A 25,839-nucleotide genomic window follows, 5' to 3' on the forward strand; every position below is an offset into this window, starting at 1 on the left:
TGACATTGTAATTCTGTCAGAGACAGCAAAAGACTTGGAAGAGCAGTTGAACGGAATGGACAGTGTCTTGAAAGGAGGATATAAGATGAACATCAACAAAAGCAAAACGAGGATAATGGAATGTAGTCAAATTAAATCGGGTGATGCTGAGGGGATTAGATTAGGAAATGAGACACTTAAAGTAGTAAAGGAGTTTTGCTAATTAGGGAGCAAAATAACTGATGATGGTCGAAGTAGAGAGGATATAAAATGTAGACTGGAAATGGCAAGGAAATCGTTTCTGAAGAAGAGAAATTTGTTAACATCGAGTATAGATTTAAGTGTCAGGAAGTCGTTTCTGAAAGTATTTGTATGGAGTGTAGCCATGTATGGAAGTGAAACATGGACGATAACTACTTTGGACAAGAAGAGAATAGAAGCTTTCGAAATGTGGTGCTACAGAAGAATGCTGAAGATAAGGTGGGTAGATCACGTAACTAATGAGGAGGTATTGAATAGGATTGGAGAGAAGAGAAGTTTGTGGCACAACTTGACTAGAAGAAGGGATCGGTTGGTAGGACATGTTTTGAGGCATCAAGGGATCACAAATTTAGCACTGGAGGGCAGCGTGGAGGGTAAAAATTGTAGAGGGAGACCAAGAGATGAATACACTAAGCAGATTCAGAAGAATGTAGGTTGCATTAGGTACTGGGAGATGAAGAAGCTTGCACAGGATAGAGTAGCATGGAGAGCTGCATCAAACCAGTCTCAGGACTGAAGACCACAACAACAACAACAACAACAATGGACCACTTCTGGCAATGCCTGTTACTCAGTATCCCACTGTGGATGCACAATCTGTTTACAGGAAGCTATATCTAATTCCACAGCATTTTAAATCAGTAGTGAAGAATTGGTGAAGCAGCAACTCAACCTGGTTTTGCAAAAATGTCATTTCATTCTGCAGGAGGTATGCTAGATGTGTCATATTACTAGCCAGAAATGAATCAAATCTGACTTACAATACATAGGAACTGTGCATTCCAGCACCTTCTACTGTAAGAGGTATGCTATCCTTTCTTGGTCTATCAAATTATTATTCGAAATTTGTATCTGACTATGCAAAAACAAGGCCCATCACACAATTGCAAAAAAATGGTGCCAACTTCCACTGAACTGTGGAATGTGAAGAGGCTTTCGCGTACTGACTGTGCTGCTAAGGTCTTCTCGCATATGTTAACTATGAAAAACCCTTTATCTTATTATGCAATGCCAGCAGTTTCACAGTGGGGTGTGTTTAGATTAGATTAGATTTACTTTCATTCCAATTGATCTGTAGTGAGGTGGTCCTCCAGGGTGTAGAACATGTCAGAAAAATAACAATACATGACAAATATTTACAACTGTAACAAATAAGCTAATGTACCTTCCACAGGTCCCAAGTTGAATGATCGTCAAATTTTTTTAATGAATACTATAAGAAAGAATCATTTTACAAACACTCGTTTACTAAGATCGAATTAATGCACTGAATTTAAAATTAAAAAAGTCTTTTTATTTATAAGGTAATAAACATTGTTAAGCTTTTTATGGCTGCTGGCATAAAAAAGTGTGTTCCTGAAAATGTGTGTTCCTGAATAATGCACACCTTTTTGTACAGGACTAAGTTACTTTAAATACTTGTGAAGATTATTCTTATTTCTAGTATTGATTCCATGAATTGAGCTGTTGGTTTGAAAAAGTGATATTTTTTAATGACAAATTTCATTGAGGAATAAATATATTGGGAAGCAGTACTTAGTATCCCTAGTTCCCTAACAGGCGTCTACAGGATGTTCTTGAGTTCACACCACATATAACTATTATTGCATGTTTTGTGCCCAGAAAACTTTAGCTTGGCTTGCTGAATTACCCAAAAAAAATAATCCCATATGACATTATGGAATGAAAGTAAGCATAGTATGCCAGCTTTTTAATTTTTATATCCCCTATGACTGACACAATTCCCATTGCAAATAGAGATTTGTTAAGACGCTTCAGCAGTTCTGTGGTGTGCTCCTCCCAGTTGAAACCTTCAAGACGTGTCTTTCTGAAGAATCACTTACCATTCAGTCTTGAGATGCATAGTCTAACAAGGTAGGCATGTGCACTGCAACAAGCGAGAGTGAGTGAAGAGCAATGGAAGCATACACTGCACACAACAATGCACAGAGTCAATGATTGTGACACACGCAACTGAGCACACATGACAGAAGCCAGTGAATTGCTGCCCCAGTGTGCTTGTGTGGTGAGGTCCTATGACAAGCACATGAAGCAGTACTTGTGGGGCATGTAGGGAGGTGTGCAATTATCTGCTGCACTGCAGAACCAAACTTGTTCAAAAACAAAAATTGGAAAGTTGAACAGTACATAAAAAAGTGTGTCTTGCACTCAGTATTTTGAACACATGAGTCAAATAGCATCTTTACAATGATTACTAGAGGGATACAAACCATTTCAGATACATGGACTAGACATCTATCTATGGTCCACTCACAGAAATTCCCACTTCCAATAAATATGTCTTAACTACACTACCTGACAAAAAAATGGAGCACCCAGAATGTCATGAGGTGAGATGGTATGTGATGTTATTGCAATGATGATAAAAACTACCCAGAACTGTGGATCAAAAGGAATTTGGTGTGCAGAACAGAAGTAACTTCAATTGATAAAGCCAACAACATGGTAAATATGCCAAAAGGCTACTAAATAAACATCTAAACATCCAACAATAATCCACAATCAAATGTAGATCTGAAGACGGGTCTCGAGACAATCAATATATGTAACTATAAAATATCAAAAACCAAAAACACAAACAAGAATATTTTCAAATTAACTATTTTCTTGTTTTAATGGGAATACTTCACAAAGAGCGAAATGTTGAACACAATTAAGAACTTTCTTGCTTTTTCAGACAGGGTTAAAAGCATTTTAACCACAATAAACCAGAGCCAGAATAGTAACATAGAAAAACTGTGACAACAGTTCCCACAAAAAACAGTTTTAAAAGTCCCGTATGTTACAAATGTTTTCCCTTGTTTTACTCCATTGAAAAGTGTGTAATTGACCAACACAAGGTTGGTTGGTTGGTTTAAAAGAGGGGGAGGGGGGACCAAAATGCTAGGTCATCAGTCCCAACACAAGGGATCAGAATTATGTCAACACACTGCAGTACAATTTAGGGAGCTTAAGCAGTACAGGTACAGTATAAACTCATTAATTTACTGAGAAATATCTCACAACTGTTCCTACTGACCTTTTGTTAATATAAATACAAAATTACTGGAAATATGTTGCTCTACCCACATTAGAAACTGCAATACAAGGAGTATCACATACAATATTTTAGTTTCATGCTGACAGGTGTCTTGTACAAATATTTGATCCCACCAATGCACTATACTTGACATTAATAGATATGACAGTGGGCTAAACTGTATTCACGAGTATTGTGGTTTTAGATTGTAATTCAGATATGAAAAATTGTACAACAAATGGAGTACAATTAGGTTGCAAATGGACTTCCAATGTTGTCGCACAATTGATTTTCAGAATAATTTTGCTTTATCATTTATCTTACATAGACTGAAAATTAAGAAAGTTTCACTGAATTAATATTTCAAGGAAAGTGACATGTGCAAACCAAAGTGAATTCAGTTATCTAAGGTAACTTAAGAGTACAAGTATGGTAAAAATAATCTTTGTTGATACAATACCTGAACAGCAGTTCCCAGAATTGTAGGGGAGCGGCTGTTGACAGTAGTATATGATGCATAACGCACTCCTGGTTGTCTGCTTATTGTTGGCAAAGGTACACTGGGAACAAGGAGATGAGCTGACTTCTGTAAATTTAAATATTCCAGTTATAAAATTTCAAGTTTGGAGGATATTCTTTGGGTTTGTGCAATGTATGACCAAGTAAATGAGCATACACAATAAATATGTATATAGAAGAATATGCATGCACGAGTGCTTTCAATGCTGTTATTAACTGCACAGAAGTTCAACAAAAAGAATGGTTGCTAGTACATTGGGGACATGAAGAAAAAAGAGAAATTCTACAATGAGTTAGAGATTTTGTTGGTTTTGTTTTAAGGCACAAAAACAACTACGGTCATACGCACCCAAAAGTTAGAGCTGTCACAATAATAACTACCTAGGAAGTTAAACATGGCCACAGCTTTTTTCTGTCTACATAAGAGTAACTTGGTCCACCTTTGACATGCAAAATTGCTCCAGAGTGATATGGTGAATATTCTGGAAGGCTTGGTCAGTGATCAGGGATATATTGCACCAGACATTACCTGTAGATTGTGAAGAAATATTTCAGAACAACTCAACTGGTTCTTCATGATGTGCCAAATGTATTTAACTTGTCCACTCTAACTGACAGCCCATTTGGCTGATTGCTATGAGAGTTACTGTGGCCCACATTTGTGCAGCCGATATTTTCCAGATTTTTTGAATTTAACACTACACTTGGGATAAAAAATTATAATAGCTGTCAATATCATGCAAGTATACAACACAAACATCAATATTTTGCATAAATATGGTTTCAGCTCCTTGCCGCATGTGCTTATTAATTGTGCAAATCTGATTCATGGATAATTTGTTAAAAGGTTTAATATTCATCAAATCTGGGAAGAGCAATTAGAACACATCATCATGGCTGTCATGTCACATTCTGCACTTCTGGCGTGGGCAACAGGAAGATTCCAAGTCCAATGGGAAGAACCCACCCTTTCGGTGGTAAAAAATAACACCAACTGAGTATAAAGCCTTTGTGGAAAGGAGAGGGAGAGTGTTTCTGCAAAACATAAAGGCTCCCTGTGAACCTTAGATGCTTGGGCCCCATATGATCCAATGCTTTTTAAGAAGGGAGATAAAGAAATAGCATCAAATTTCCGTCCAATTTCACTGTTGCCAGCATTCTCAAAAATTTTCGAAAAAGTAATGTACAGTCGTCTTTATAACCATCTTATCTCAAAGAACATACTGTCAAAGTCACAGTTTGGATTTCTAAAAGGTTCTGATATTGAGAAGGCTATCTACACTTACAGTGAAAATGTGCTTAATTCATTAGACAAAAAATTGCAGGCGACTGGTATATTTTGTGATCTGTCAAAGGCATTTGACTGTGTAAATCACAATATCCTTTTAAGTAAACTAGAATATTATAGTGTAACAGGAAATGCTGCAAAATGGTTCAAATCTTATATCTCTGGCAGGAAACAAAGGGTGTTATTAGGAAAGAGACATGTATCAAGCTATCAGGCATCATCCAACTGGGAACTAATTACATGTGGGGTCCCACAAGGTTCCATTTTGGGGCCCTTACTTTTTCTTGTGTATATCAATGACCTTTCATCAGTAACATTACCAGATGCCAAGTTTGTTTTGTTTGCCGATGATACAAACATTGCAATAAATAGCAAATCTTAGAAAGATCAGCCAATAAAATATTTGTGGACATTAATCACTGGTTCCTAGCCAATTCTTTGTCACTAAACTTTTGAAAAACACACTACATGGAGTTCAGAACTTGTAAGGGGTGTCCCAAGAGTATATGTCTAACATACGATGACAAGAAGATAGAAGAAGTGGACAGTGTTAAATTCTTGGGATTACAGCTTGATAATAAATTCAACTGGGAGGAGCACACCACAGAACTGCTGAAGTGTCTTAACAAATCTCTGTTTGCAATGAGAATTTTGTCAGACATAGGGGATATAAAAATGAAAAAGCTGGCATACTATGCTTACTTTTATTCCATAATGTCATATGGGATTATTTTTTGGGGTAATTCATCAAGCCAAGCTAAAGTTTTCCGGGCACAAAAACGTGCAGTAAGAGTTATATGTGGTGTGAACTCAAGAACATCCTGCAGAAGCCTGTTTAGGGAACTAGGGATACTAACTACTGCTCCCCAATATATTTATTCCTTAATGAAATTTGTCATTAAAAAATATCACTTTTTCAAACCAACAGCTCAATTCATGGAATCAATACTAGAAAAAAGAATAATCTTCACAAGGATTTAAAGTCACTTAGTCTTGTACAAAAAGGTGTGCATTATTCAGGAACACACATTTTCAATAACTTGCCAGCAGCCATAAAAAGCTTAACAACCAATGAAATTCAGTTTAAGAGAAGCCTAAAGGATTTATTGGTGGCCAACTCCTTCTACTCCATTGATGAATTTCTTAGTAAAACCAACTGATTTGTATATAAGTACAACATAACTTCTGCACAATTTCAGTGCAGTAATGTGTTCATTGTAAATAAGTATTACAGTAGTTGTATTACATGTTTATTACCTTATAAATAAATAAAAAACTTTTTTATTTTCAATTCAGTGCATTAGTATTTGTAAAATGACTCTTAGTGTTCATTAAAAAATGACGATCATTCCACTTGGGACCTGTGGAATGGTACATTAGCTTATTTGTTTTAGTTGTAAATATTTGTCATGTATTGTTGTTTTTCTGACATGTTCCACATCCTGGAGGACCTCCTCACTACGGATCAATTGGAATGAAAGTAAATCTAATCTAATCTAAACTGTCTTTTATATCTCCAGCGCTGTTCTTCTAGAAAAATGACAGTTCTTGTCACAACCCTCCATGTGGTGCAAAAGAAAGCCTTTATTCCTCGACTTGATCACAGCAACATTGCTCTCAATCTAAATGGAACTCGTTGGTCAAGTTTGTCTGCTGCAGAGCTCTATTTGCAATAATGCGTAATGAACAGTATACTCTGAAATGTGTGTTTGCCTCCACACTGCAATCTGTAGGCAGTAGAAACAAAATTTGCTGCCTATACTCCTTTCTAGATGGCCAGCATACATGTTCTTGAATACTACATGGGCATAAAATGTCTACTGGTATACTTATACTTTCAGTATCGTTTTTCAACTTCCAATACATATTAATGATGCAGGAAATTAGTATTCAATGAGCCTGATAAAACTCATTGCCATTGGAGGGTCATTAGAATAAATCCTTTGTATCTCCATCTTCCTTCATTCTCTTATATATAAAGCTGACCACATAGGTTTTCTGTATCAGTGGTGTATGCTATCAACTTAGATATTACATCATTTTTGCTACACTCGCTATAGGTATACAGGTTGCCACAAACGAGAGGTGGTTATAATATTTAACTCATCAATTATACACATATATATGGTACATGGTAGCCACAAAAGTGTAAGTAGTTGGTAAATGTTTAACAGTTTCCCCGAATGTTGTGCGAGTGTTGACTCAAATTAGTATGTCATCACGATCATTTCATGAGTCACTGTTCTCATGTATCAAGCTCTTCCTCTTGGCTTAATGCATCATCCAAATGTGTGCACACACACACACACACACACACACACACACACACACACACACACACACACCTCTCTCTAAGCAAAATAATTATAAAATACTGCCCCGTAAAATATACTGTTGTTCACTGTGAATATTATTATACCCTTCATCTCACACTACTGCAAGCCTTCACACACTCTGGATGTGCTACAAGCAAATAACAACAAAAAATAATCAACAAATTATGTTATAATTAAACCATTTCTTTTTTTTAATTGTTTGAAAAATATACTTTTCTTCTTTGCTCACCATAAAACTTCTCTATGTATGTGTAACTATGGCTTCTAATTAAGGTACATGTGTTAGCACAGCAATTGTACGTGTGCTGTTTTACAGGAAGCCAGACTATGCTTCATTTTTAGTACTTATACAGGAGTAACCAAGTTAAGAGAGAAGTGGATAATGGATTTTCTGTAAAAAAAAGTTGTTCTCTTTGAAGATTTACCAGTTATCAGAGTTCAAACACTGGTTTCTTCGAGTAATCAACATAGTATAACTTGATTAGCATGGTTAAAAAACAAAGAATTTTTATCATCTGAATCATTAATAATTCGTTTCATATACAGGAAAGTTTGCCCATTGCCAAGGACTGAGCTAATAAAATTACACAAAGTATAACAAGGTCATGTTTGACTGTCACTTTAAACAGCACATTCAAATATGACATAAAAAATATTACTGTACCATTTACAAACAAACACACACACACACACACACACAAACACTGACAGTCTTATGCAGGAAGTCACCAGGACAATATAAACATAAGTGCATATGTCATACAAAATAGTTTCATAAACTAAGCTACTATGTTAAAGTGCCTATGCACCACTCATTTCCTCTATTGTATGCTGAATGTTTCCTTTCCTGATTAAATTTTGTGTATTCCTACAACAACTGTTTCCCACTGACTTTCATAAAAAAAATTAAATTTTAATTATGGTGTTATTTATAAATATGCCATGACTTAAATTTACCATATGCCTTTCCACCAGGCCCACAGTTCTGAGTTTAATTATGGTTGGCCCAGATCACGTACAATCTTCTGCCTGAATCTAAGAAATATTTGAGGGACTAATTTTCAATGAACTTCTAATATTTTTTGTTAGCTAATTTGCTTAAGTGAAAAGCACCTAAACAATGTTCAGTTACCTAAGTTTTACTTTCAAAAGTAAACCTCAACTGGGTACATCAGTATGAGAAATATAGTTCACAAACAGACATTTCCAAGTAACTGTGTGCTTCATGCTGATTTACTTTTAGAGGTATAAAAAAGTGTTCAATAAACGAAGAGCATGCTACATTTTATAAAAAAATTATATTAAAATGGAGATGGAATTCAGAAACCTGCCTATTCTTTAACTGGCACAGAGGAACTGCTGCAAAATTTAAAATAATCATTTAAGACAACCAAACACTGCCAGTGACCAGTGATCTTAGTCAGAGACTTAATAGCTTCATCCTGCCAATCAACACATCATAGTACTGACAAAAACCAAGCACAATGGGTGAACTTCAAGAATAGATTGAACATAACTGTACAAATGTTCAAATGGACATGTTGCAGTCAGTTGTTCATGCAACATCTCAGTGGCATCAGCCACATATGGATGTTAATACTAACCAATTCGAACACTAGACTGATTTTAACAAATTAAACTTTAAGCTATACTTTTACCAAAAATGAGACCTTCTTGTCAGTTAGTTTTGAAGTAATGAACAACTAAACAGTGTATACATTTTTAGGCCACTCTGTAGATGCCTGGAACAAACTAGTCCGAAGTAATGGGTAACTGTTGGTTGATGGGAAATATACAAAAGAGAGAGAGAGAGAAGCATTTGAACAGATGTGGAGATGGGTGTGGGACACACAAAAGATAATGAAGATGGATGCCATGAGAATTATGGGGTTGAAGATACATCGTATGGACAATTCCAATCTATGCAATTCAGGGAAGTTGAGCTGCTGTTTGGAGAGCACGGGGGCATATTCACATATTACAACAGTTGCTTCTCTTGACCATAGCTTGACAGCAGCCATTCATGTGGGAGAACAGCAGGTATGTGATTAAGCCCACATAAAAGTCTGTGCAGGAGTTGACTCAGAATTGCTACAGAACATACTTTTTGTAACAAGTCAACCTCTTTCTTATGAGGTAGAATACGTCTGTGATGGGACTGGGATATAATGTTGCTGAGAATTAGTATGGTACATGTCATTCATCTGGAACTTTCACACAGATATGACCCAAATGGCACAGGGCTGAGGGTGGGTATGGTGAAAGACAGACTAGGATATTTTATACATTGGATGGAAGAAGAAATATGGCTCCCGGAAATATAGGAAGATATTTGGGCGAGGATGTTTCCAATTTCAGTACACAATGAAAGATAGCTTAAGCCCAGAGGAGGACTTGGTTAAGCTGCCCCAGTCAAGGTGATTTTTGGTAATAGGGGGTTACCTTTTTTTCGGCTGGTTAATGGGTGTGGTTGAAGTGATAGAGAATATGGAGGTACAGCATGGGAGATCTGTTGGTTGAATAGGTTCAATGGATGAAGGACTTAGCAAGACCTTAAGCATAACTGGCAAGGAAGTGCTCGTCACTGCAATTGAGTCATCCATTTATGGCTATGAGAAAGTCTTCTTGGTGTGGAAAAGATGTCAGCTATTATAGTAGAGGTACCGGTGATGATTAGTAGGTTCTACCTGGATAGATAAGTACTATCAGCAGAAGCAGAAGATTGCAATACACTACTTGGCCTAATGTGTCAAGAAAGAAGGAGGTTTGTATGAGTCCACCATTGAGGTGACATGCTGAAGAGTACTGAGTGTAACAACTACGAGAAAAGGTGAGCAATGAATCCATATTACAAAGACCTGCTCAATGTAAAGAATTATCATACTCCTGGAAGCTACCAGCAGAGAAACAGGTCATGTCAGGTTGTTTTGAGACTGTGGGCAGATGCTCTTTCCTCTATAAAATGTTAGTGTTATTGAGCAAAGTCTGAAGAAAGGAGATGAGAAAAAACTGGAGGTGAGAAATTCCTGGATGGTAGCCAGTCAGGACGTGGTTGGATAAGTGCAGAAAGAGGTAGTATTACTGTTGGACTGGGGTACTGATTGGAAGACTCAAGGTTAAATGTCCGTTTTCAGTTGGTTGAGGTCAGAAATGATAGTGGTGAAACTGTGGCACCACTGTATGGGGAACAGGTGATGGAGAGTAGATATTTGACTAGTGCAAAATAATAGCATGACTGAATCTGGAGGTGCAGCTGAAGGCGAGGCATTTGGAAAGAAAACTTGTGTAATTAAGATTCACAGCAGATATACTGACAATGGTTTTATGGGTTTACTCGGGTTCTGTGGGGTGTTTGGCCAGAGGTTCTGAGAATGTAACAGACAGAAGAAGACACTAAGTTTATACAATACTGTTTCTTGTGTCCTGCCAACTCCAAAGCCACCACCTCATTTCGTACACAGGTAACTAAATTTCCTACTTCTTTAAAACATCTTCTCAACTTCCAACATATATGTTAAAAACATTTCGACAAGAAGTTTTCATCTCTTTATCTTAAATCTTTTTTAACAAATTTTGAATCACTCCTTTTGTCTCCCAACCATCCAAACACGGATCCCTGCTCATTCTATGTTCTGAAAACTCTTCTTTGCCCTTGCAAAACTCCAATCACACATCCTCTTTCCAAAATCTTCTCTGGCACATGGTATCCTGCCTAATGGGCTTACCATTAAATTTGGCATTCAGGCTGTCACCCAGACTACTGCAAGAACCTTAATCTTTTTCTGGTTCTTCATAATCATACAACCCAAACTAAAATGATACTTGACAGCCTCTACTCCTTTGGCAACATTATTTTACTGTCACCTCCTTCCTGAGTGTCATCACTGCAAAAGGAACATTTGGCCTTCAACAGTTCGAATAAAATTCCCATCACCAACTGAGAAACCTGCCCTAGCTACTCCCATCTTATGCCTATATGAGACTTCCTATACCCAAGAGAAAGCCTACTAGAGTGAACCAAACACTCCGTCAAACCCCTATAGCTCCATGACCTTGCCTTGCTGACTTACTCTGCCTTCCAAATCCCCAAAAACTTCATCCACCCTCCAAGAAACATACAACTCCTGAACATCCATCCTGAACACTGTCGTCAATTTTTCTGCCAAAACTTTGACCCCTGCTGTTTCTAGAGGCCTCTAACTGCAAACATGCCAGCCTTGTATAGGACATTCTTTCTTTTACTCATTCCTTGGAGTGGGAATATTTCTACACCACACACCCCACTGATAACAGCCAACCTAAACCCCATTTACAACCTTGTTTATAACAATTCTAACCTCCCTCCAACTGTGATCCTCCTCTCCTTCCATGCACTCATCCCTGGTATTGTTGTTGTTGTGGTCTTCAGTCCTGAGACTGGTTTGATGCAGCTCTCCATGCTACTCTGTCCTGTGCAAGCTTCTTCATCTCCCAGTACCTACTGCTACCTACATCCTTCTGAATCTGCTTGGTGTATTGATCTCTTGGTCTCCCTCTACGATTTTTACCCTCCACGCTGCCCTCCAATGCTAAATTTGTGATCCCTTGATGCCTCAAAACATGTCCTACCAACCGATCCCTTCTTCTAGTCAAGTTTTGCCACAAACTTCTCTTCTCCCCAATCCTATTCAATACCTCTGCATTAGTTACGTGATCTACCCACCTTATCTTCAGCATTCTTCTGTAGCACCACATTTCGAAAGCTTCTATTCTATTCTTGTCCAAACTAGTTATTGTCCATGTTTCACTTTCATACATGGCTACACTCCATACAAATACTTTCAGAAACGACTTCCTGACACTTAAATCTATACTCGATGTTAACAAATTTCTCTTCTTCAGAAACGATTTCCTTGCCATTTCCAGTCTACATTTTATATCCTCTCTACTTCGACCATCATCAGTTATTTTGCTCCCTTATTAGCAAAACTCCTTTACTACTTTAAGTGTCTCATTTCCTAATCTAATCCCCTCAGAATCACCCGATTTAATTTGACTACATTCCATTATCCTCGTTTTGCTTTTGTTGATGTTCATCTTATATCCTCCTTTCAAGACACTGTCCATTCCGTTCAACTGCTCTTCCAAGTCCTTTGCTGTCTCTGACAGAATTACAATGTCATCGGCGAACCTCAAAGTTTTTACTTCTTCTCCATGAATTTTAATACCTACTCCGAATTTTTCTTTTGTTTCCTTTACTGCTTGCTCAATATACAGATTGAATAACATCGGGGAGAGGCTACAACCCTGTCTCACTCCTTTCCCAACCACTGCTTCCCTTTCATGCCCCTCGACTCTTATAACTGCCATCTGGTTTCTGTACAAATTGTAAATAGCCTTTCGCTCCCTGTATTTACCCCTGCCACCTTCAGAATTTGAAAGAGAGTATTCCAGTTAACGTTGTCAAAAGCTTTCTCTAAGTCTACAAATGCTAGAAACGTAGGTTTGCCTTTTCTTAATCTTTCTTCTAAGATAAGTCGTAAGGTTAGTATTGCCTCACGTGTTCCAACATTTCTACGGAATCCAAACTGATCTTCCCCGAGGTCCGCTTCTACCAGTTTTTCCATTCGTCTGTAAAGAATTCGCGTTAGTATTTTGCAGCTGTGACTTATTAAACTGATAGTTCGGTAATTTTCACATCTGTCAACACCTGCTTTCTTTGGGATTGGAATTATTATATTCTTCTTGAAGTCTGTGGGTATTTCGCCTGCCTCATACATCTTGCTCACCAGATGGTAGAGTTTTGTCATGACTGGCTCTCCCAAGGCCATCAGTAGTTCTAATGGAATGTTGTCTACTCCAGGGGCCTTGTTTCGACTCATGTCTTTCAGTGCTCTGTCAAACTCTTCACGCAGTATCTTATCTCCCATTTCATCTTCATCTACATCCTCTTCCATTTCCATAATATTGTCCTCAAGTACATCGCCCTTGTATAAACCCTCTATATACTCCTTCCACCTTTCTGCCTTCCCTTCTTTGCTTAGAACTGGGTTGCCATCAGAGCTCTTGATATTCATACAAGTGGTTCTCTTCTCTCCAAAGGTCTCTTTAATTTTCCTGTAGGCAGTATCTATCTTACCCCTAGTGAGACAAGCCTCTACATCCTTACATTTGTCCTCTAGCCATCCCTGCTTAGCCATTTTGCACTTCCTGTCGATCTCATTTTTGAGACGTTTGTATTCCTTTTTGCCTGCTTCATTTACTGCATTTTTATATTTTCTCCTTTCATCAATTAAATTCAATATTTCTTGTGTTACCCAAGGATTTCTATTAGCCCTCATCTTTTTACCTACTTGATCCTCTGCTGCCTTCACTACTTCATCCCTCAGAGCTACCCATTCTTCTTCTACTGTATTTCTTTCCCCCATTCCTGTCAATTGTTCCCTTATGCTCTCCCTGAAACTCTCTACAACCTCTGGTTCTTTCAGTTTATCCAGGTCCCATCTCCTTAAATTCCCACCTTTTTGCAGTTTATTCAGTTTCAATCTGCAGTTCATAACCAATAGATTGTGGTCAGAATCCACATCTGCACCTGGAAATGTCTTACAATTTAAAACCTGGTTCCTAAATCTCTGTCTTACCATTATATAATCTATCTGATAACTTTTAGTATCTCCAGGATTCTTCCAGGTATACAACCTTCTTTTATGATTCTTAAACCAAGTGTTAGCTATGATTAAGTTATGCTCTGTGCAAAATTCTACAAGGCGGCTTCCTCTTTCATTTCTTCCCCCCAATCCATATTCACCATCCCTGGTAATCTTCCATAAATTCCTCACTTCCAACATGTCCTCACCTTCCTTTCCTAAATCCCTTCCTGGTGAACCCACTATCACTGCTATGAAACACATTACTATCCACACTCTAAAAAACAATCCAGACCTTATCATTGTTCCCACAGACAAAGGCTCCACCACAGTGACCATGAATGATAATGTTTACATGGCTGAGTGTCTTTGCCAACTTTACCACACCTCTGCATACTAACCCTACTGCCATGATCCCATCCCAGAAGTCCAATATGACCTTAAGCAGTTTCCCAAGGACTTAGGTCCAATCCAAAACCTGTACCTGACTCCTCGCACTGGTAACCCCATGCACTTCTACCTTTTACCTACTCCCCTCTCCACAAACCCAACCACACACATCTGCCTACTGGCCCTCCCATAGTGGCTGGGTACAATGCTCCCACAGAACAAACTCTGACTTGTTGACCAACAGTTCCACACTATTGTCTGTAACCTCCCATTCTACATTCAAGACACTATTCACTTCCCTCTCTCCCTCTCCATTGTTCCTATCCTGTTACTAACAGACGCCTTCTTAGTCATTTTGGATGCAATGTCTTTGTAGACCAATATCCTCCATGCCAATGGCCTTTTGGCCATGGAACATTACCTTTCTCAATGTCCTCCTTGTACCAGACCAACCACCTCTTTCCTAATCCTCCTAGCCAGCTACACCCTGGTCCACAATTATTTCACTTTAAAAGGTGAGATCTACAAACAGATCTGTGGTGCTGTCATGGGTACTTGCATGGCACCATCTTATGCCAACTTATTTACGGGCCACCTGGAGGAATCTTTCCTATCCCGTCAACACCTAAAATCTCTTGTCTGGTTCAATTTCAATGATGATGTTTTCATGATCTGGACTTATGGCAAGGACAACCTTCACTCTTCCCTCCATAGCTTCAACACCTATTCCCAAATTTGCTTCATTTGTTCCTTCTCAGCTTATCAAGTCACCTTCCTAGATGTTGATCCCTGCCTCTCACGTTGCTCCATAAATATGCTTATCTATAAAAAGAGCATCAACCACCAGCAGTACCTCCACTTTGAGAGCTATCACCCATTCCATGGCAAAAAGTCTCTTCTTTACAGCATTGTCATCTATGGACGCATCATCTGCAGTGGAAAGCAGGAGTTATTGAAACATACTGATAACCTTATCAGAGCCTTTACTGACAAGACAATATCCTACCCAGCTCATCCATAAACAAATCTCCCATGCCATCTGCTCCTCTGACACCAGTAAACCTGACAACCAATCACTGACTAGCACTCCTTTGATCACCCAGTATCACAACAGCCATGAAATGTTCAGTCATGTCCTCCACCAGGGCTGCAACTTGCCATGCACTGAGATGAAGGATATACAACCTAAAATCCTACCCACATCCACCAACGTAGTGTTCTGCTACCCACCCACATTACAGAATATCTCTTAAAATCCTGCTCTTAATCCCGCACTACGTGGGTCATTCCCATGGGGTCAGACCAGGTGCACGATCTGTCCCATACAGCCACTGACCATCTCCTAACACTGTCCAGTCACAGGCATTTTCCGCCCAATAAAAGGCTACCCACATGTGAAAGCAGCCACATTATATATTAGTTATGCAATTAGATGAGAGGTTGCCTATTTCCCGTTCAAGAGGAAGATATATAGACTCATAAAAACACTGTAGGCACCTGCATGTCGCATTCTGTACACTGTGTTTTGTGGACCACATACAAGAATTATTGCTGCCACTAAATGCGTTAAACTGCTTGCTTACTTCAATTTCATTTATGATATTTTCGTAATCTGGATGTAGGGCCAAGACACATTATCCTCATTTCTCCACACCCTTGACATCTTTTCTTTATTCTCTGTTGACCCATTGTGGACGTGGGACAGTGGCTGGTCAAATATTTAACAAAGAAATTCGCCAAATGGCCATGCAAATTGAGAAGTTATTTTATTTTATTTTCACTACCAGTTTTGGTATTCAATTTGCCATCTTCGGGCCCCCTATGCACCTCTAAAAATTATCGATATTGGCATACTGGGACCATCTGTTTCTAGATGTCATGAATTCTCAAGTGCTTCCTTTGAAAACTTGACTGCAACTTCAAGTCTTCAAGTCCAATAAGTCTTTGAAGGAAGCACTTGAGAATTAATGGTATCCAGAAACAGATGGCCCCAGCACGTCAATATCAATAATTTCTGGGTGGCGCATATGAGGTCTGAAGATGGCATACTGAGCTGCCAAAACTGGTAGCAAAAATAAAATAAAATAACTTCACATTCTGCATGGGTGTTCGGCAAATTTCTTTGTAAAAAAAAAATAATAAAATAAAAATAAATTCTCATTGTATGTTAAATTCCATATCTCCTATGACTCCATATCTCCTTCATCAATATAAAACCTTTCATCCACCAATAGTACCCTTCTTCCTCTCACCCTAATAAAGCCTGTCATTCCAACTGAACTGTGACTATATATCTGAGTGTGTATGTTTGTTACTAGCTTGGAAGAATGACAGTAACCCAAAGCTTTTGCAACATTTACTGTAAATGTGCTTTTTTATCACGTAACATCTCAGTGAGAGTATAATCAATACTACTTCTATTGTAAATATGAGTGTTGAAATGTGTGAATAAATACTATGTTATCACCTATATAATTAGTGTCTTTTACATTGTGATTGAAATCTGTTGTGGAATGTTATTCAAGGATTTCTAATGGGCATTTTCTTTTTAATGCCTTAACTATTTCACTTCAGCTATTTCATTCAGTCACTGCCTAATAATCACTATGAATCTCTCAATATCTTCTGGCAGTTTCAGCTTAACCAGATCCGACCTCCTTAAATTCCTATCTTCCTGCATTTCATAATTAATAAATTATTGTCACAATATGCATCTGGTCCAGGAAATGTTTTTGTAGTTTAAAATGTGGTTCTAAAATCTCTCTTGTACCATTATATAATCTATCTTAAACCTCTCACTGGGTCTGGGCCTCTCCCACGTCTTCTTTTGTGATTCTTAAACTAAGTCTTTACAATGACTGAATTTTGCTCTGAGCAAAATTCTACCAGGTAGCTTCCCCTTTCCCTGCTTTCCTCAATGTTCTCCTCTTTGTCCCCTCTTCCTTTCCCAACTACTGAACTCAAGTCCCCCATTATAATGACATATCAGTCCCCCCTTAACTGAAAAATTTCTTATATCTCATCATACGCACTTCCATCTTCTTCCAAAGGTATCATTTGAACGTGGTACGGACTGGCACGGGGTCAGCACATAGCACTCCTGGTTGCTGTCGACTTTCTTGACCTCGGAGCCACTACTTCTCGATCGAGTAAATCCTCAAGTGGCCTCATAAGACTGAGTGAATCCCGTTCCAGTCCTCCCATCAAGGAACCCTCTGACAGTACTGGGTGCTGAACTCGGGTTCTCAGCATAGTAGCCAGAAGTGCTGAACACTGAGCTATGGAAGGTATGCAGTACACAATGCTGTAAAATGTGTTCATATCCTTTTGCATTTTCTTAAGCCCAATGTGGGGACCACACCTAACCATGAAAAACACCCCTGTTCTGTAACACCATCTCCTCCATACTTCACTGTTGGCACAACACACGATGACACGTACAGTTCTCCACACATTCACCAACCCCAAACCCCTCCATCAGAATGCTACAGGGTGTATTGTGATTCATGACTCAATATCAAGGGTTTCTAGTCATCCACTGTGCAGTGGTGTTACATCACATCAAGCAATACTGAACACACAAAAGGGTGACTTACAAGGGGCTGCTCGACCATTGTAGCCCTTTCTTTTTCACACCCTTTGCATAGGTATGGTGCTATATGGGCTGCTGGTCATGTTTTGTGAATGATTCCTTCAGCTGATTTCATGTGATTTTTAAACAACCCTCTGCAATGCTTGATGGTCCCTGTCTATCAGTATATGAGGTCAATCTGCTCGATATAGCTGTGATTGTTCCTTCATGTTTCCAATTCGGAATTGCAACACCAACAGTAGACTTGGGCAGTTTTAGATGATTTGAAAAGTTTGATGGACTTGTTACTTAGGTGTCATCCAGTGACTAGTCTATGTTCAAAGGCTCTTGAGCTCTCCTGGCCAAAGCATTCTACTGTCAGTGCTTCTCTACTGACAACACACAACTGCCCACCTCCTTTTATACTGGCGGGTCCACCTCTCATGACTTCTAGTGGTCGATTCCACATTACGTAGGGGTGGCCAGATACTTCTTATCAGATAGTATACTTGGTATTTTGTTCATTATTAGAACGACCTTGACATTACCTTTTTCGATTCTGTGTTTTTAAAACTGTATCGTGTGAACAGAAGTCCTACTCTTCCTGTGCTACAGTATTTCAGTAATTCACACTGTATCCAACTTTACCCTATCCATTCCTCTTCTCAAATACTCTAAGAGATTATTGTACAATCAGGTAGAGAACCAGTTTCTTTGCCTTTGCCTCTCTCTCTCTCTCTCTCTCTCTCTCTCTCTAATGCTATTGTCATCCTCCATAGTCTCTAGGAGACTGTTCTGTCTCTGGAATACTGTACCCAGAAGATTAGATTAGTACTTGTTCCATAGATCATGAATACGACACTTTGTAATGATGTGGAACGTGTCAGGTTAATAAAAGGTGTCTATACAAGATATTACATTAGACAAAATATTACATGACACTCAATAATATATTTTATCTTTTTTTTTTGGTGGAGGTTGGGAAATTACCCACTTACTATATCCAAAATTCATCTAATGAGTAGGAGAAGTTGCCATTAAGAAATTCTTTTAATTTCCTTTTAAGTGCTATATGGCTATCTGTCAGACTATTGATGCTATTAGGTAAGTGACGAAAGACTTTTGTGGCAGCATAATTTACCCCCTTCTGAGCCAAAGTTAGATTTAACCTTGAGTAGTGAAGATCCTTCCCCCATGAACCATGGACCTTGCCGTTGGTGGGGAGGCTTGCGTGCCTCAGCGATACAGATGGCCGTACCGTAGGTGCAACCACAATGGAGGGGTATCTGTTGAGAGGCCAGACAAACATGTGGTTCCTGAAGAGGGGCAGCAGCCTTTTCAGTAGTTGCAGGGGCAACAGTCTGGATGATTGACTGATCTGGCCTTGTAACATTAACCAAAACGGCCTTGCTGTGCTGGTACTGCGAACGGCTGAAAGCAAGGGGAAACTACAGCCGTAATTTTTCCCGAGGACATGCACCTTTACTGTATGATTAAATGATGATGGCGTCCTCTTGGGTAAAATATTCCGGAGGTAAAATAGTCCCCCATTCGGATCTCCGGGCGGGGACTACTCAAGAGGACGTCGTTATCAGGAGAAAGAAAACTGGCATTCTATGGATTGGAGCATGGAATGTCAGATCCCGTAATTGGGCAGGTAGGTTAGAAAATTTAAAAAGGGAAATGGATAGGTTAAAGTTAGATATAGTGGGAATTAGTGAAGTTCGGTGGCAGGAGGAACAAGACTTTTGGTCAGGTGATTACAGGGTTATAAATACAAAATCAAATAGGGGTAATGCAAGAGTAGGTTTAATAATGAATAAAAAAATAGGAGTGCGGGTTAGCTACTACAAACAGCATAGTGAATGCATTATTGTGGCCAAGATAGACACAAAGCCCATGCCTACTACAGTAGTACAAGTTTATATGCCAACTAGCTCTGCAGATGATGAAGAAATTGATGAAATGTATGACGAGATAAAAGAAATTATTCAGGTAGTGAAGGGAAACGAAAATTTAATAGTCATGGGTGACTGGAATTCGTCAGTAGGAAAAGGGAGGGAAGGAAACATAGTAGGTGAATATGGATTGGGGGGAAGAAATGAAAGAGGAAGCCGCCTTGTAGAATTTTGCACTGAGCATAACTTAATCATAGCTAACACTTGGTTCAAGAATCATAAAAGAAGGTTGTATACCTGGAAGAATCCTGGAGATACTAATAGGTATCAGATAGATTATATAATGGTAAGACAGAGATTTAGGAACCAGGTTTTAAATTGTAAGACATTTCCAGGGGCAGATGTGGATTCTGACCACAATCTATTGGTTATGAACTGCAGATTGAAACTGAAGAAACTGCAAAAAGGTGGGAATTTAAGGAGATGGGACCTGGATAAACTGAAAGAACCAGAGGTTGTAGAGAGTTTCAGGGAGAGCATAAGGGAACAATTGACAGGAATGGGGGAAAGAAATACAGTAGAAGAAGAGTGGGTAGCTCTGAGGGATGAAGTAGTGAAGGCAGCAGAGGATCAAGTAGGTAAAAAGACGAGGGCTAATAGAAATCCTTGGGTAACAGAAGAAATATTGAATTTAATTGATGAAAGGAGAAAATATAAAAATGCAGTAAATGAAGCAGGCAAAAGGGAATACAAACGTCTCAAAAATGAGATCGACAGAAAGAGCAAAATAGCTAAGCAGGGATGGCTAGAGGACAAATGTAAGGATGTAGAGGCTTGTCTCACTAGGGGTAAGATAGATACTGCCTACAGGAAAATTAAAGAGACCTTTGGAGAGAAGAGAACCACTTGTATGAATATCAAGAGCTCTGATGGCAACCCAGTTCTAAGCAAAGAAGGGAAGGCAGAAAGGTGGAAGGAGTATATAGAGGGTTTATACAAGGGCGATGTACTTGAGGACAGTATTATGGAAATGGAAGAGGATGTAGATGAAGATGAAATGGGAGATAAGATACTGCGTGAAGAGTTTGACAGAGCACTGAAAGACCTGAGTCGAAACAAGGCCCCGGGAGTAGACAACATTCCATTAGAACTACTGATGGCATTGGGAGAGCCAGTCATGACAAAACTCTACCATCTGGTGAGCAAGATGTATGAGACAGGTGAAATACCCACAGACTTCAAGAAGAATATAATAATTCCAATACCAAAGAAAGCAGGTGTTGACAGATGTGAAAATTACCGAACTATCAGTTTAATAAGTCACAGCTGCAAAATACTAACGCGAATTCTTTACAGACGAATGGAAAAACTGGTAGAAGCGGACCTCGGGGAAGATCAGTTTGGATTCCGTAGAAATGTTGGAACACGTGAGGCAATACTAACCTTACGACTTATCTTAGAAGAAAGATTAAGAAAAGGCAAACCTACGTTTCTAGCATTTGTAGACTTAGAGAAAGCTTTTGACAACGTTAACTGGAATACTCTCTTTCAAATTCTGAAGGTGGCAGGGGTAAAATACAGGGAGCGAAAGGCTATTTACAATTTGTACAGAAACCAGATGGCAGTTATAAGAGTCGAGGGGCATGAAAGGGAAGCAGTGGTTGGGAAAGGAGTGAGACAGGGTTGTAGCCTCTCCCCGATGTTATTCAATCTGTATATTGAGCAAGCAGTAAAGGAAACAAAAGAAAAATTCGGAGTAGGTATTAAAATTCATGGAGAAGAAGTAAAAACTTTGAGGTTCGCCGATGACATTGTAATTCTGTCAGAGACAGCAAAGGACTTGGAAGAGCAGTTGAACGGAATGGACAGTGTCTTGAAAGGAGGATATAAGATGAACATCAACAAAAGCAAAACGAGGACAATGGAATGTAGTCAAATTAAATCGGGTGATGCAGAGGGGATTAGATTAGGAAATGAGACACTTAAAGTAGTAAAGGAGTTTTGCTATTTAGGGAGTAAAATAACTGATGATGGTCGAAGTAGAGAGGATATAAAATGTAGACTGGCAATGGCAAGGAAATCGTTTCTGAAGAAGAGAAATTTGTTAACATCGAGTATAGATTTAAGTGTCAGGAAGTCGTTTCTGAAAGTAATTGTATGGAGTGTAGCCATGTATGGAAGTGAAACATGGACGATAACTAGTTTGGACAAGAAGAGAATAGAAGCTTTCGAAATGTGGTGCTACAGAAGAATGCTGAAGATAAGGTGGGTAGATCACGTAACTGATGAGGAGGTACTGAATAGGATTGGGGAGAAGAGAAGTTTGTGGCACAACTTGACTAGAAGAAGGGATCGGTTGGTAGGACATGTTTTGAGGCATCAAGGGATCACAAATTTAGCATTGGAGGGCAGCGTGGAGGGTAAAAATCGTAGAGGGAGACCAAGAGATCAATACACTAAGCAGATTCAGAAGGATGTAGGTTGCAGTAGGTACTGGGAGATGAAGAAGCTTGCACAGGATAGAGTAGCATGGAGAGCTGCATCAAACCAGTCTCAGGACTGGAGACCACAACAACAACAACAACAACAACAACAGTGAAGATCATGCTTTCTCCTAGTGTTGTAACCATGTACACTGCTATTACTTTTGAATTCGTCCAGATTGTTAATAACAAATTTCATAAGTGAATATATATATTGTGAGGCTACAGTGAAGATTTCTAGCTCTTTAAATAAGTGTCTGCAGGATGATCTTGGATGAGCTCCAGCAATTATTCTGATTACACACTTTTGCGCAATGAACAAACTTTTGTTACCCAAGAATATGATGCCATACGAAAGTAGAGAATGAAAATAGGCGTGGTAAGCAAATTTACTCAGATGTATATCGCCAAAATTTGCAATGACCCTAATAGCATAAGTAGCTGAACTCAAACGTTTCAGCAGATCCTCAGTGCGTTTTTTCCAGTTCAACCCCGCATAAATGCATACACCTAGAAATTTTGAATATTCTACCTTAGCTACCGATTTCTGATCGAAGTCTATATGCCATTGTCATTAGACAGTATAGATACATGTCTATGTAAAATTTAACAGCTATAATTTCCCCCCTGCCTCTATCTATGCCACAGTACATAGCAAAACCACACTGATTAATGTCAAAAGGCCAGATCAGTCAGTCATCCAGGCTGTTGTCCCTGTAACTACTGTAAAGTTTGCACCCCTATTCAGCAACAATAGGTTATTCTGATCTCCAGTGGACAAGTGTGTGTAAGTGTGTGTGTGTGTGTGTGTGTGTGTGTGTGTGTGTGTGTGTTGCAGTCTTCTTTTCCCTCCGTCTGCAACTCAATGCTTCCTTTATCTCTACGTGAAGAGTAGCAATCTATCCTTTTCACCTTAGCGGTTATTTTATGTGGCTTAGTGAGTGTATATTTACTTATCTATAACAACTACTATATTAACAATACCAAAGAAGGAAAGCTGCTACTCACCATATAGCAGAGATGCTGAGTCGCGATAGCCACAATAAAAAGATTCACACAATCAGACCTTTCGGCCATTAAGGCCTTTGTCAGCAGTAGACACACACACACACACACACACACACTCACACACACACACACACAAACGCAACTTGCACACCTGTCTGCAGTCTCAGAGAGCTCAAACTACACTGCGAGCATCAGTACCAGTGCATGATAGGAGTAGCGACTGGGTGGGGGTAAGGATGAGGCTGGGGTGGGGAGGGGAAGGGATAGTATCGTGGGAGTGGCGGACAGTGAAGTGTTGCAGTTTGGACGGAGGGCAGGGGTAACGGTGTGGAGGGGGGAAGGGGTAAGTAGCGGAAAGAAGAGAAATAAAAAGAAATTAAAAGACTGGGTGTGGCAGTGAAATGATGGCTGTGTAGTGCTGGAATGGGAACAGGGAGAGGGCTGGATGGGTGAGGACAGTGACACCAGCTTTTCTGAACGGCGCAGGTGGGAACTTTCCCTGCAGTACATCCTACGTTCCCGTAACCGTCCTGGCCTCAACCTTCATTAGTCACTGTCTACACCGATCCAGTCCCCTCACTGTTCCCATTCCAGCACTACACAGCCGTCATTTCACCACCACACGCAGACTTTTAATTTATTTTTATTTCTCTCCTTTCCAGTACTTACCCCCCTCCCCCCTCCGCACCTTCTCCCCTGCCCTCCGTCTAAACTGTTACACTTCACTGTCCGCCACTCCCACCATACTATCCCTCCCCCTCCCCGCTCCAGCCTCCTCCTTACCCGCACCCAGTCGCCACTCGCCACTCCCATCATACACTGCTTGCAGTGTAGTTTCAGCTCTCTGAGACTGCAGATGTGTGTGCAAGTTGCATTTGTTTGTGTGTGTGTGTGTGTGTGTGTGTGTGTGTGTGTGTGTGTGTGTGTGTGTACTGCTGACAAAGGCCTTAATGGCCAAAAGCTGTTTGTGTGAATCTTTTTATTGTGCCTATCGCGACTCAGCATCTCCTCTATATGGTGAGTAGCAACTTTCCTTCTCTGGTATTGTTACATTCCATCCTGGATTTTCCATTGTTTAACTACTATATTTATTTGTTCATGGAAATGAGTTTTAATTTTTTTTAAGTTGTTTCACTTCCCTGAGGACAAATTCACTGAAGAACTGTTGGATGAACACAATATCAAAGCATACTACTTTCCACATGGAATAGACATAATGTATTATGGTTGTCTGATATGTTCCACATTCATGAAGCTTTCCTCATTACGGCTGTATTGTTCAAACAGTGTATCTAATCTAATATAAATGGAAAAGTTTTCAGCTTTTGGAATTTTTACTAAAAAATAAATAAATAAATAAATAAATAATAAATCAATTGAAACAGATGATGCAGACAGGAGGAGGGTAAGATACTTTCACCAGAACACTGAGATGAAGGGAATGGACAGGACACTAAACATGAAAAAAATCTTGTGCTCCGTAAATGACTGAAATTAGAATAGCATGACAGAGATTTGAAACATGACGTTTGCAAATGCAGCTTCTATACATTACCAATTCATCACTCAAGAGTCATGTTTTACAAGTGCTAGCCAAGTCTGGCAGGAAACTAATAATCTAGCTTCTGATTTTCTGCTATGATATATGGCACATTTTTTCAGGAAAGATTTATTGCTATCTTCAAGCCAGTTCCGCAGTATTTGCCAATCTAAATTTCCCAAAATGAAGAAACCAGTGCATTTTAACACATACCACATACTAAAATCAGTATTTATTAAGTAGTCTAAGCTATTAGGTATGCACTTGTCACCAAGAACATTATGATCAAGCTCTGTCAAGGACATGACCATTCCAAAGTCAAATGGAGAACACTCGACATAGTAAGAAGCTCAATCCGGGTACCTGGGATAAAGTAAAATCATTCAATCACTCCATGAGCAGGATGTGATAAAATCCATTAATTGATTTAAAGAACTTTGGCAAAGTATGGACTGGTACACCTTTGTTGTTTGGAATGAGCATCATGGAAAATGACAAGCTTGTCAGATGTCTTTTTTCAAAATTATACCTTTTGAAGTATAGAGGATATAAAATGTAGACTCGCAATGGCAAGGAAAGCATTTCTGAAGAAGATAAATTCATTAACATCGAGTATAGATTTAAGTGTCCAGAAGTCTTTTCTGAAAGTATTTGTATGGAGTGTACTCATGTATGGAACTGAAACATGCATGATAAATAGTTTGGACAAGAAGAGAATAGAAGCTTTCGAAATGTGGTGCTACAAAAGAATGTTGAAGATTAAACGGGTAGATCATGTAAATAATGAGGAAGTACTGAATAGAATAGGGAGGTGTTTATGGCACAACTTGACTAGAAGAAGGGACCTGTTGGTAGGAAATGTTCTGAGGCATCAAGGGATCATCAGTTTAGTATTGGAGG

At 39.1% G+C, this 25,839-nt stretch overlaps 1 protein-coding gene across 1 annotated transcript in view; it reads right to left on the minus strand.

Annotated features, from left to right (window-relative positions):
* LOC126236096 (uncharacterized) overlaps positions 1 to 25,839 on the minus strand; it is a 301,836-nt gene that overhangs the window by 12,937 nt on the left and 263,060 nt on the right. Inside the window, exon 14 of the mRNA XM_049945164.1 lies at positions 3,741 to 3,866. Within this exon, the coding sequence (XP_049801121.1) occupies positions 3,741 to 3,866 (126 nt within the window). The remainder of the gene's footprint in view (positions 1 to 3,740; positions 3,867 to 25,839) is intronic.

Source organism: Schistocerca nitens, chromosome 2 (genome assembly GCF_023898315.1).
Source record: "Schistocerca nitens isolate TAMUIC-IGC-003100 chromosome 2, iqSchNite1.1, whole genome shotgun sequence".
Lineage (NCBI taxonomy): Eukaryota > Metazoa > Arthropoda > Insecta > Orthoptera > Acrididae > Schistocerca > Schistocerca nitens.